This window comes from Sapajus apella, unplaced genomic scaffold (assembly GCF_009761245.1).
Source record: "Sapajus apella isolate SASKATOON/1434 unplaced genomic scaffold, GSC_monkey_1.0 scaffold45, whole genome shotgun sequence".
Taxonomy (NCBI): Eukaryota; Metazoa; Chordata; class Mammalia; order Primates; family Cebidae; genus Sapajus; species Sapajus apella.
Genome location: NW_022436985.1, coordinates 19,115,902 through 19,129,346, shown reverse-complemented (window position 1 = coordinate 19,129,346; position 13,445 = coordinate 19,115,902). Strand labels below are relative to the sequence as shown.

At 39.8% G+C, this 13,445-nt stretch overlaps 1 protein-coding gene across 1 annotated transcript in view; it reads left to right on the top strand.

Moving 5' to 3' along the window:
* ANXA3 (annexin A3) overlaps nucleotides 1–2,294 on the top strand; it is a 60,172-nt gene extending 57,878 nt beyond the window's left edge. Inside the window, exon 13 of the mRNA XM_032239831.1 lies at nucleotides 1,901–2,294. Within this exon, the coding sequence (XP_032095722.1) occupies nucleotides 1,901–1,960 (60 nt within the window). The 3' untranslated portion in view covers nucleotides 1,961–2,294. The remainder of the gene's footprint in view (nucleotides 1–1,900) is intronic.
* Nucleotides 2,295–13,445: the final 11,151 nt, after the last annotated feature.

Genomic DNA, 13,445 nt, shown 5'->3' with positions numbered 1-13,445 from the left:
AGATCTGGAAAATAAGTAGATATTAAGAAGGCAAATGTTATGGAGGTAAGGGAGCCCGTAGAACATTCTAATAAAAGAAATGACAAATGGAGAGGCCTCATGGTGGAAGAAGCATAATGAAAAATGAGGATGGAGGGACCAGATCATGCAGGACCTTTTTAGCAATGTTTAAGGAATTTTGCCTTTAGCTTATGAGTAAGGGGAAGCTATTGAAGAGTTCTGGGCATGAACTCTTGAAGAGTTAGTATTATGATCATGAAAAGATCCCTGTGAAATCTCTTCATTCTGGAGAATGAATTGGACATAGGATAGAAGAGCCAGAGGGTGATGGGTTAGGAGGCTATTATGATAGTCATGTTAAAATAGCTGTGACTGGCTTGGTGGCAATGCAAAGAGAGGAAAGAGCAAGCAGAACTCAAAAATATTTAGGCGTTGAAACTTAAGGGATTTGATGTGATACCTTGATGTGATGAATGGAAGGTAGCAAGCATGACGCTCAATTTCCTAACTTGAAAAACAGATAGTAGTGCCATTCCTCACAAGAAGATGAGGTTTTAGCATTTTTTTGTTGTTGTTGGGGGGAGGGTGAAGGGAAGTTTATGAGTTTGGTTTTACACGTGTTGAGTTTGAGATATCTTCAAACCATGTAAGACATGTGGAGAGGCCAAGTAGGCCATTAGTGGTGTGAAGTGTACTTTGAGCTATTTGGATGTATTTTATTGGCTACTTGGTAGAACCCCTAACAATTGTTAACAGCTCTGATCAGAGATGTCTAGAAGGAGGTGTTTTCATACAAAACTGGAGCATTGTCGACTTGTCAGCTTTGCTATGGCAGAGCATTACAGGAAAACTAATAGGACAAGAACTAAATTCTATATAAAACAGAAGAATATTGAGTCATGTATTTTGTGAAGCAAATGAACAAAAAATAAAGAAAACAGAACAATATGTATAAGTGCCTATTGTGTCTTACTGTGAAAGTAATGCTTAACTTCTTCACTAAATGAGCCTACCACTTACCTGAATATTTACCCCACTGACAGCTGTTTCCAATGTCAAATTTAAAGGATAAGAAGTGCTCACTGGTTGGGTTGCCTCAAATAAAATAAAAATAATGTGAGCATCTTACACAATCCAGATTAAAAGACCTCCTATGAGGTCTTTTGCATTATAAACTTGGTATCTTTGCCCTTTAAGCCTTAACCTCACATAGTATGTTTTCTGAACAATGATCTATTTTTGGTTGGCCTTGGGGAAAGGAACTGATAAACATATTCTTTGAAAATGTGGTTAATTTCACTTTCCTAAGTCAGGCAGTGTAGCAGGTTATTAAGGAGCCAGGAATTCAAATCCTGCTTTTGTCACTTATTCTTGGTAAGATTTGGGGCAAGTTTCCTAATCCGTTTTCCTCATTTTACTTATCTGTTAAATGGGGATACATATAGTACCTGTTGCAGAGAACTTTTAAAAGGGTTAAAGTAGTTAATACACATTAAGACTTTTGAATAGCAAGTGTTTGATAAATATTATTAAAACTATAATCTTTTGAAGTTTTAGAAATTAAAATTATGTAACTGATGCAATCTTATTTTATTAAACCCAAATTGAAATTTAATTGGAATATATCAGGGAGAATCTAAATATTATTTACTGTGAAGAAGATGCTGGCCAAATCATAATTACACTGAGGTATGAATGAATGATGGAATTGCAGCTATGCCATTTAGTAAAATGGCGTTTAGTAAAATGGCATAGCTGCAATTCCATCATCCATTTTACTAAATGGCGTAGCTCATGAGTCTCACACCTAGGCGAATTCCCTAGTGCTAAAGGATTTGATTCATTTTGATCTATCATTATTTATATTATATTTGTTCTTAATCAGTTTTGTTCTTTGCAGTCGGATACTTCTGGAGACTATGAAATCACACTCTTAAAAATATGTGGTGGAGATGACTGAACCAAGAAGATAACCTCCAAAGGTCCACGATGGGCTTTCCCAACAGCTCCACTTACTTCTTTCTTGAAATATTTAGGAAAACAATCAAATGTAAACAGCAACCTGTATTCTTAACAGGAATTTTCATTGTTCTGTAACAACAACAACAAAAGTTATTATTATTTTAGAGCATCTCATTCATAATATAGTAGCTTGTAAACAAAATTTAAAATGGTATTAAGGATCTGCAAATACTATCCAACTTATGTTTCTGCTTACAAAGTCAGAATCTTTTTACAGTTCTAACCCATTAAATATAAAGCAAGATAACAAAAATTGTTGCTTTGTCAAAAGTAATTTGTTTGTTTGCTTTCAGAGCTTGCCAACATTGTTTGATGCCTGGTGCCAACAACTAATATTTTAAAACACAATCCTCCTGCCTCAGCCTCCCAAAGTCCTGGGATTACAGGCATGAGCCACTGCATCCGGCCACTCCTCATCTTTAAAATAAGACAACTGTTACTGCTTCCGTTTATCACATTGTTCATCACATTTTCTTTAAGAAAGGAATAAGATGGCTGGCACAGTGGCTCACGCCTGTAATTCCAGCAGTTTGGGAAGCAGAGGTGAGGGGATCGCAAGGTCAGGAGTTCAAGATCAGTCTGGCCAAGATGGTGAAACCCCATCTCTACTAAAAATACAAAAATTAGCCAGGCACGGTGGCGGGAGCCTGTAATTCCAGGTACTGGGGAGGCTGAGGCAGGATAATTGCTTGAAATCAGGAGGCGGAGGTTGCAGTGAGCTGAGATCGCACCACTGTACTCTAGCCTAGGTGACAGAGCAAGAATCCATCTGAAAAAAAAAAAAAGGAATAAGATGAAGACTTATATGACTCTGCCCTACCCCTTATAGTTGTGATCAAGCTATACTAGTGACAATGCATGATAAGTTATTTCAGCTTTCAGAAAACATCTGCTGAAGAATTAATCTAACCACTTCCTGTCTGAATGGCAAGCATGAATTATGGTTGCTTCATGCTAAATACTACTTTCCCAGAGCAGGCATTTAGAATCAAGCCTCTAAGATTTCCTTTTCTTTTGAGTTGGCAAAACTATGCATTTAAAGAATCCTTCATGCTATCTTTGAGTGGGACCTAAAATGAAATACCTTGGCTGATATCAAATAGATCAGAGGAAAAAATGGCATTTATAGTTATTTTCCTGATTTGGAATAGAAACAATCATACTGGCCAAGAGCAGTGGCTCATGCCTGTAATCTCAGCACTTTGGGAGGTGGAGGCAGGCGAGTTGCTTGAGCCCAGGAACTAATTTGGCAAGTTAGTTCTGTAGTCAATACTATAAATGTCAGTTATAACTAAGATGATGGCAGGAGATAATAAAAAAAAACTGTTTAAATATTTGAGAGATAAAATGGAGTAAACATGGTATTCAAAGTAACCCAGTGTCAGTCAAGTATGCCTTCATAATTTTTGTGTAAGTGATTTAGTGAGTAAGTATATCAAAAAGCAGTAAATCAATGCTAATACTCATTGAGTGCTTACTATGTATTAGGTACTATGTATTAGGTTCTATGTTAAACAGTGTAGTATATTTTAAATAGTTAATCCTCAGGGAACCTTACAATGCACATACTAACTCAGATATAGAAATGGAAGCTTAGAGAAATTAAGTAACTTGTCACTGTAACAGCCAGGTAGGCCAACTTCAGTGTTCGAGCTCTTAACCACTACTTTGCCTTCAAATTTATCCCATCCCAGGGCCACTGTTATTTTCGATGCCTAGTGCTTAGATTAGAACAGTGCTCAGCACATAAAAGGCATTTAATACAGTGAATCTTTATTTTAGATCTCATTTATCCTCAGAGTTGTTATACCATTTATGTATTAAGTACTTTCCGAAACAAAGCATGGTTACACGTGTCAGTATACCACCTGTTTTGCAAATGAGAAAAATGAGACTCAGGTTAGGTATCTAGCCCAGAGTTACACAGTAGGGAAGCCAAGGCTTGGGATCCAGGTCAGCTGGACTTCAAAACTTATCTGTGGCTGGGCAAAATGGCTCACACCTCTAATCCCAGCATGTTGGGAGGCTGAGGCAGGAGGATCACTTGAGCCCAGGAGTTTGAGAACAGCCTAGGAAACCTCAGGAGACTCAGTCTCTATAAATATTTAAAGATTAGCTGGGCATGGTGGTGTGCACCTGTAGACTCAGCTACTCAAGAGGCTGAAGTGGGGAGATCACCTGAGCCCAGGAGTTTGAGGTTGTAGTAAGCTATGATTGCACCACCCTTCTCCAGCTTGAGTGGTAGAGCAAGACCCTGTCTCAAAAACAAAACAAAATAAAACTCTTTCTGTGCATGAATGAGTATGAAGAAGGTGAGAACTTGAAGGGAGCAGTGATCACATGAGGGAATTCTGGAAAAAAAAAAAAGCCACATTGAGATAACCCTCTAACCCTTCTACTCACATCTGTTTTGCCTTGTATGCTGTATGCATTGGACTTCAGGCAATTACTTTTCTAAACCACATACTCCTCATCTTTTTTTTTCTTTTTTGAGATGGCATCTTGCTCTGTCGCCAGGCTGGAGTGGAGTGGCACGATCTTGGCTCACTGCAGCCTCTGCCTCCAGGGTTAAAGCAATTCCCCTGCCTCAGCCTTCCGAGTAGCTGGGACTACAGGCATGCGCCACCATGCCCAGCTAAATTTTTTGTGTTTTAGTAGAAATGGAGTTTCTCCATGTTGGCCAGGCTGGTCTCAATCTCCTGACATCGTGATCCGCCTGCCTCAGCCTCCCAAAGTCCTAGGATTACAGGCATGAGCCACTGCGCCCGGCCACTCCTCATCTTTAAAATAGGACAACAATAGTACCTACCTCAAAGGATTGTTTTGATAAATAAATGAAAAAACACTTAAAAGGTATTCAACATAGTGCATAGCACATGATAAGCCCTCAATAAATGTTAGCCTGTATCATATAATTATTGTAGAGTAGTATTCGATGGCCACATTTTTTTTATTGCCTCCAATTTCCACAAGGTGGCATGTTAAGTTCAAAGTGGACCCCATGGCATCCCAATGGCAAAACCTACTTAACTTGCTTCGGAATAACATGTCCAAACCTGAATTGTTTGGAAACGTCTTCTATAGAAAGTTTGTCGTGGTTCAGCCATCTTACTGCCACTGTAAACTCCTTCTTAAGGAAACATGTGGAGCATTTAATTTTATCATCTGGTTTCTCGGGATTCCCAGGACCATCCTCATTTACATGAAGGTACATTAGCTCTGCCATGGATCACCTGAAGAATTGAGTGCATTCATGTCATCTCATTAAGCACTAAGTTCACCCCCCGAAAACTGAAAGAGGAGAAAAATAGCCAGGTGCAGAGAGTCCTGGGCTGTGTGATTGGTGAGCTGCAGAAGACAGGAAGTTTGTACACTTCACTCTAGAGTAATAGAATGTTTGGTCTATAAATCAGGAGCTGCAAAAATGGCAAATGAAGATGTTGACTAGGAGATTCTGTAGCCTATTTCTAAGAATATATTGAGGAAATTTTTCAAATAGTATACAATAGTTCAGACCTTTCTTCCATGTACCTTCCCCTTTTTCTGCTTCCCCAATTTCATGCTGTATGGATAACCCACAATTTTACTTTGTCTTTAAAACACTGATTTTGGGGTCATATCAAACTGGGTTCAAATCCTGGCTTCACCACTTGTGACAGCAGCATAGATAACAGTGTTTGACAAATACTTAACCTCCATATAACTCAATTCTTTAGCTGAAAATAACAGCATCTACCTTAAATATGTGCAAGGATTAAATGAAATAAAGCATGTGAAAATTTTAACTCAATAGAAATTAGTTACTAATAACTGCATTGGCATGGTGAGTTGTCTAGTGAAGAAGAGATAGCAAGTGCTCGACAAGCATTTACAGAATAAATAAATGATACTTGTTTTAGTACCACCCAGCACTAAGTAACTCTAAGACCTTGACAGCTTCAGAGAAATGTCAGCTGAAATCAGTGCTATTCATATGTTGTCAAATGTGTCTTCTAACGATAAGAGCAAACTATGTTCACCTCGGTGATGTGCAGGATCTGAAGAAAGTTTTCTAGGCTTATTTCCTGCCCATCAGTTGAGCATAGCACAGCATGTGAGGGAGCGAGCCCCTTACTCTTTCTGTACCTTAGTTTCCTCATCTGTGAAGCCAGGATAGCCATCCATGTATCATTCAGAGTAGGTGTGAGGTCTCAATAAATCAGATTAGGCGATGCACTTGCCACAGTGCCTGCACTCTTTAAGTGCTCAATAGATATTAGCCGTGATTCTCTGGCTGAGTTTGGAAGACTTACAATTGCTTATACGGTCCTCTAATCACTTGGGGGATTTTGAGATGTTGTAAAACTACCTCTTCTAGTTTGTAATTAGGAAAGAAGATAAAGCAAACTTCTTGGCAATTTCCCACCTGTGAAACCTTGTGTTTTATGAGCCACGGAAAGTACCCCAAATTTTTTTCAGCCCCACCCCAGCAAACTGACAAACTCAGATCTTTCCCACCCACTCTGTATGTCTCCCGTGGGACCGTGAGAGTCAAGCAAGTACAAGTTGCTTTGTGCTGAAGGCTTTTCACTGGTGCTATATTTATTTCAGTTTCAACAAACTCAGCTTTGTGCCAGTTTTACCCACCAGGGCCAGGCCTCCTTGAAACCAGAGTTTGCCTATTTCTGTAGATTTTACAAAGTGAGAGAGAGGAGAATTTCAAATGAGGAAGAGGGTAGGAGGTAGCATTGAATGGCTGCTGCTGTAAGCTGTAAAAAGAAATCCCAAACCTAAAATACCAAGACAGCCCATTCAGCTGTAAGGTTTTATAACAACTGTGCATTAGAAAAAACTGGCCATCAAAACATACATGTGCCCTCTTTGGGCATAAGCTTTGTGGAACTGGATGTGGCAATAAACAGTGATGCAGGACAGGTGTGGTGGCTCACTCCTGTAGTCCCAGCACTCTGGGAGGCCGAAGTGGGTGGATCACCTGAGGTCAGGAGTTCAAGACCAACCTGGCCAACATGGTAAAACCCTGTTTCTACTAAAAATACAAAAAAAATTAGCCGGGTATGTTGGCAGGCACCTGTAATCCCAGCTACTCAGGAGGCTGAGGCAGGAGAACCACTTGAACCCGGGAGTTGGAGGTTGCAGTGAGCTGAAATCATGCCATTGCCTTCCAGCCTGGTTGACAAGAGTAAAACTTTGTCTAAAAAAAAAAAATAGTCATCCAAGGTGACTTGCAGAGCACCAGACTTGCTGTGAAGCAACAGATGTGATTTGCCAATTGGTACTATATCAACCACCAGACAAAATAAAGTTTTGAAAAAGAATATTGAGATATAAAAGCAGCTCCTACAGAAAAAAGCATACCACAGTAGGGTAGAAAGTAGAGATGAACAAAGGTCCCAAGGGTAGGAAGTTGGTGAGAATTAGCCCAAATTCACACATCCTTTTAGAGAACTGCAGCAATCCACAGCATAACTAACTTACATTGGTGCTCCTGGCCACATACCTCAGAAGAGTTTAGAGATTTCCAACGTTGCATTTAAATTTTTCATTTTGTTTTGTGTTGGAGAGCCAAGTCCACAAAGAAAACTCCAGATCATGCACTGCAAATTATATTTAAAACGGTGTTAACTGATAACTTCATGAAAAATATTTTTCATGGTTGCTACCAGTCAAACCAAACTCTTTCCGGCCTTTATTCTTCCAACATTTATTACATGGTAACTGTAGTCCAGGAACTACGCCAGGTGCTGGAGTTATAAAGATGAAGAAAGCTACACATTTCCTGACTTCAAGGAGTTGATGATCTGGGGCATGAGCAAAGGAGAGGAAAGACAGATACTTGGTTAATTAGCAAGGACAGCATAGTGGTGGTAGTGGGGAGCGGGTTTGGGAATTAGGCAAATACTTCCACACAAAATTCTCACACTCTTTGCAAGTTGTAGAGTTAAAGGATAAGATATTTGAAGAAACTGCCATTTATTAGATGCTCAGTTAAAAGCTGGACGCCTAATAATTGGCAGTTCAGTTAAAGACTGTTAAAGTTATATTGCACAGTGGTTAAAAGTCTGGAGACAGCCTAGCTGGACAAATTCCAGCTCTAACAGCTCTAAAGTCTCTAGCTGTGTGATCATGGGAAAATTACTTAAGCCCCTTATGCCTCAGATTCCTTCATCTGTGAAATTTGAGTGATAGTAATAATTAGACCAACCACCTGGGATTACAAAGATTAAATGGATCGATGCACGTAAGTACTTAGAATGACCCAGTACATTGTGAGCACTATGTAAATGCTAGCTACTTAAAATTAACTATAGTAAAATATGATATGTACTGTAACAATGCTACTGAAAATGCTGTGGACTACTAAGTATCAGGAATACTGAGAGAGACAGAAATCAATACAGATACACACAAAAGATATTTATGATATTTTGCTAAATGGAGGAAAATTTGCTTGACAAAACAGTAAGAAAAAGAAATCCCGTGTGAGACAACATAGCGAATGTAAGAAACCATGTCTGCTCTTTTCTGCTTGCCAACACAATTTCACAAAGCCCGACTCTGTGACGACGGGCAACTCTCAGAAAGATGCTTTGAAGACAAAGCAGGATAGAGCACACAGCCCCATCATGTCTCTTGCCTGAGTCACTAAGTTTCTTAAAAGATAAATGGCCCTGGTCCCTGCCTTTTCTTACACGTAAGGTAACGTCTGATGGGGTTAATGACGATGCCTCTGTTATATATAACCAGATGTACTCTTACACACCAACTTCAATGTGATTCTGCTTTAATATAACTTCTGCACGTTTGATGTGATTTTACATGTACTAAACCTCCACAACTCTTATATAAACTGTGAACACTACTTCAGAGCAGTCTAACAGAACCTGTTTGAAGGACTGTTTCCAGGCTCTAGGCCTCCATCTGTAGACCTCAGTAAGGTTTCTAAATACAACTACCTTTAGATTTGTACAGTCTTGGCTTTTTTTCTTTAGTTCACACCAGAAAGGCTGGAAAAATGTACATGACAATGGTAGCTATTTTCCTCTGGGTAGTAGCATTACAGCTGACTAATTTTTGCCAAAGTTGTGTTTTCTAAGTAAATTTAAATTTATTGGCTTAATAATTTAAGAATATCTTTACATGACATATAAGAAAGTTTGGTTATTAAAAGGCACCTAGATCTCAAATGAAGGATTAATTAAGTATACTGGGAAGGATTCACCAGGAATGTCTCCACTGAGCTAGGTATTAAAGGAATTGATTGGTTGGGCTTTGAAGATATAAAAATTAGTGAAGATGAGAGCAAGCTCCCAGTATTTGTTAATATTGGAAGATAATGTATCAAATAGCACATGAGTTAAGTGGGTTGTTAATCCCTTTTTCTTTCTTTCTTTGTTATTTTCTTTAAAATAGTGACAAGGGTCTCACTCTGTTGCCCAGGCTGGTCTTGAACTCCTGAGCTCAAGTGATCCTCCTGCCTCGTCCTCCCTAAGTGCTAGGATTACCGGCAGAGTGGGCCGCTAATCCTCAGTGCAGAGGCTGTCACTGGGCACTGAATATCAGAGTCCATCCTTAATTTTTTGTGTGTTCCTCTTGTTTCTGAGTTATCCAGTGGAAAGTCTGGCTTCTCTGTTTCTCTCTCTAATTTCAGAAATCTTATTACAGGATCCTGTCTGTTAAAGATGGCTAGAGATCAGTTTAAGTCTTCTGTGTGCTGGAGATTACAGAATAGATGCTAATTCTGTTGCCTGCTTTCCCAGATACTGACAGGTAATAGGAGGGCCACACAGTCCACCCTATCATAGATTAGAGCCATGTAAGACCCATCCTGTGTACACTCAGAGCTGATGCTTTCCTAGGAAGTGAGGGGTATGGATAGACATGCATCTTTTCCAATTCTCCCTTGCCTCACCTCAGTCTTCAGGACTCCAACGAGGTAGAGCCAACAAGCACAGGGCCCCTGACCGTTATTTCAGATCCATGTGACCAGCCCACATCTGAGCCCTCTGCTACTGGAAAGCTCCATTAGGCAGCAATGACTGGAGAATGTCTCCAATTTATTCAAACATGTTTCTAGAGAGAAGACGGTGGTGGGGAGAAAAGCCATCCTTCCTCTGTCTACCTTCTGTCTCTTTCTAACCTCCTCTGCTTTAATTTCTGGCTAACCTCAGGACTGTTGACATGAAAAAGAAAAGTCTTCACCCTATTTAGTCTACTTTTAATTATTTCAACATGGGGACCTTCCCTGGCCACCAGGCAACAAACTGTCCATTCTTGATTTTCTCCTCTTTCTGTCTCCTGGGTATTGAGCATGCAGTTTGGCTGGACCAGGTACTGCCAAAAACTTCTTGGGAGGCCCAAGGCTTCCCAGAATCTAGAATCCACCCAGAGAAAGCCCCTGTGAGGAAACTTGACAGATCTTTCTGTGGTTACATCTCTGGGAACACTGCACTTGTCCTGCTTCTCCTGCACTGCTTTTCTTGGCTTCCTCAGTGTAATGGTCCTGTCTTCTTTCTTCAGGAAAAACATGCTCCCTGACCTTCCATTTCCTAGATATAAAGGAAAGACGCCAGAGCCACACAGTGGCGTTTTTAATACCACCAACTTGCTGTGTAACTTTGGGCAAATTACTTAGCCTTGCTGATCCATCATTTCCTTTTGTTTCTAAGATAGGAGTGATAATTTCTTCAATTCATAGTACCAGGAAGACCCAGGTGCCAGGAAAAAGAGAATGCTTAGATCTGTTGTGGAAGATAAAAGGAATTAAATGAGGAAACACAAGTAAAGACTTAACACAATATCTAAAATATAGTAGTCACTGGCTATTATTTATACCTTTTCCCCATTTTCCAGGCTCTTTTGCTGTATCAAGTATATGCATAAGATCTTTTTGATTTTAAAATACTTAATCATTATGGGGAAATGGACAAAGGACTGCAAATTCTGCATAACCAATTATTTCACAACTTAACCAGCTACGCCACATTCCTGACCTGTCTTACAGGGAAGAAGAATTTAGCTCCCTTTGGACCGTGGCTTTATGACCTCATATGCTCTTTTCAGCCAACCCACCTGAAGTAGGCATTGACTTGCATTCTTTCAGAGGTCCCCTTGTTTCAATAATAATGGGCACTATTTCTTAACACTCACTATGAGCAATTCATATATTTTATCTCATTTTGACTTTATAACAACTCCATGAAGCAGGTAACCTTATCCCAATTTACTAGTCTGGAAACAGGCTCAGAAAGGTTAAGACCACTCTAGATATAGTTCTGGAGCCACAAAACAAACAGATTTCTGTACAGTAGATCCAAAATCTATAAGCTTGACTCTCTCACTACGGGGCCCATGGTACAGCAGTAGCAACGGTCACAAAGCTCTTTACTTCAGAGGCTGGGGTGGGAAGGTCTCACTTGGATGTTTCATGAACTCTCTGGCTTCACACCCTGAGCAACTTTACCACACATCACTGGCATCTAACAGTCAGTAATACTGAAGTCTAAATAAGTCCCTTGGAAGCTTACATATCAATAATATAAAGTCATCTGGTACAGGACAGAAGCCACCTTGATAGAGCAGAGCCAATATCTTCCAATCTGATGAGATTGGTCAGGAGGCTCTCAGACCAGAAGGCAACTTCTTCCGCTTGCTGAGTACTCTACTATCCAAAGTTCAACGCTACAGACTGTGCCACAGCGGGCCAGGGCAGAGTTGGAGCCCTGAATAAACAGTATCCCGTTAACTTACAGAATTTCCCTGGTTCTGTGCTTCCCCCTTTCTTTCTGAGGGGAAAGAATGTGACTTTGTCTTCTTTTTCTCCAGCAGTAGCAGTAGTGAAACCACTGAGCAACGAGGATTTGGAAGCTTCTAAAGGTCATGTCACTGGTGGGGGCAGTTTGAGTTGAAGTGATTGCAGACAGGCAGACATACACATACACATACACAGAAATAGAGGCTTAGCAGGGCCTGGGCCCGGGCCCAGGAGAAAGCTACAATTTCTTCAGTTAGAGGGGAGTAGAGGCCAACAGGGGAAATGGAAGGAAGAGCAGGAAGATGGTGCTGCACTCTGGAGGAGACGCAGCAGAGTCGCTCTCTGCACCTGCAAGCCAATGGAGAAGTTTATCATAAGGCAGTAGTGAACTAATAACACACTGCTAATGGGTGACACACAGCAATAGTGGCAACTGTTGAAGGCCTACTGTGTGCTCAGCATCATGCTGCATGCTTTAGAGAAGCTCTTAGGCACAGTGGAGTTAGAAGTATGCTATTTATTAGCAATGACTATACATGGGATTTTTTTTAAAAAAAGAAAAGAAATAGGTCATTTATCCTAACTCTTATGGCAACTCACTTTGAGAAAGTGAGCAGTTTATTCAATCTCTCTGAGTATTAATTTCATCTAAAAAATTAGAGTAATGATATCCATATTACCCATTCAGCCTATCAATGAGAACTGAAGCCCTACTGTGTGCTAAGCACTACTCTAAAAGCTGCATATACACGTAAAACTTCAGTTCCTGTTTTTATGGAACTTACAGTCTATGATAAAGACAAGGATGATCAGTTATGTAAAATACCTAGGACTTGGCATTTATTTCATTTAATCCTCACAGCAATCCTGTGTTTAGTGTGCTCTTTTCACATCAACATTATCTACTGTTGTTAAATGTTGAAAATAAGTCGAGGCAGACCCAGACTGAGAAAAATATTGAGTGCTAGGTTCACCTTAATTGCAAAAGTTAAGTTGCCATAATTAGCTGATGGCTATGTATAATTAGCTAGTTTGAGAATATGGGGTATATATTTTATATTCAAAAACAAACTCATGCCTCTGTCAGTGAATATTTGTGGGCCACTGTCATTCTTAGCATCTAGACAAATGCCTGGCACATATTAGGTTATCAATACAAAATTGTTGAATGAAATTGAGTGTTTCTTATATGCCAGGCATTACCTATTCTGCAAATTGCATTTTATCTGATCTTTGTTCTTAGAAATTATATGAAGGCCTCTGGAAGAAACAGTAAATTCTGGACTACTAAGCTTCAGTGTGCTGTATCAATAGAGATGGAGTCAGGGAACAGTTAGTCAAAACCAGTCTTAGATGAAGAGCCCCTTCCCTTCTCTGACATAACCCCTCTATTTCTACTCTGAACCCATCTCTTATTACCCAGGACATTGCTAATAATAATGGGTGGTCCCAAGGTTCTGCCCTTGGATTTCTGCTATGCTAGAAAATACTTGGATTTTTGAGTCTTTAAATCACAATTCCAGAATTTACTATCTGGATAATTTTTGTGAAGTTGCTTACTTTTAATTTCTGTTTTTTCTTCTATAAAATTGAGATAATACCAACTTCCATGGCAAGAAGATTAAATTACAATGATGTATCCAAGGATACCTAGGATGATGAATAAAAGGAT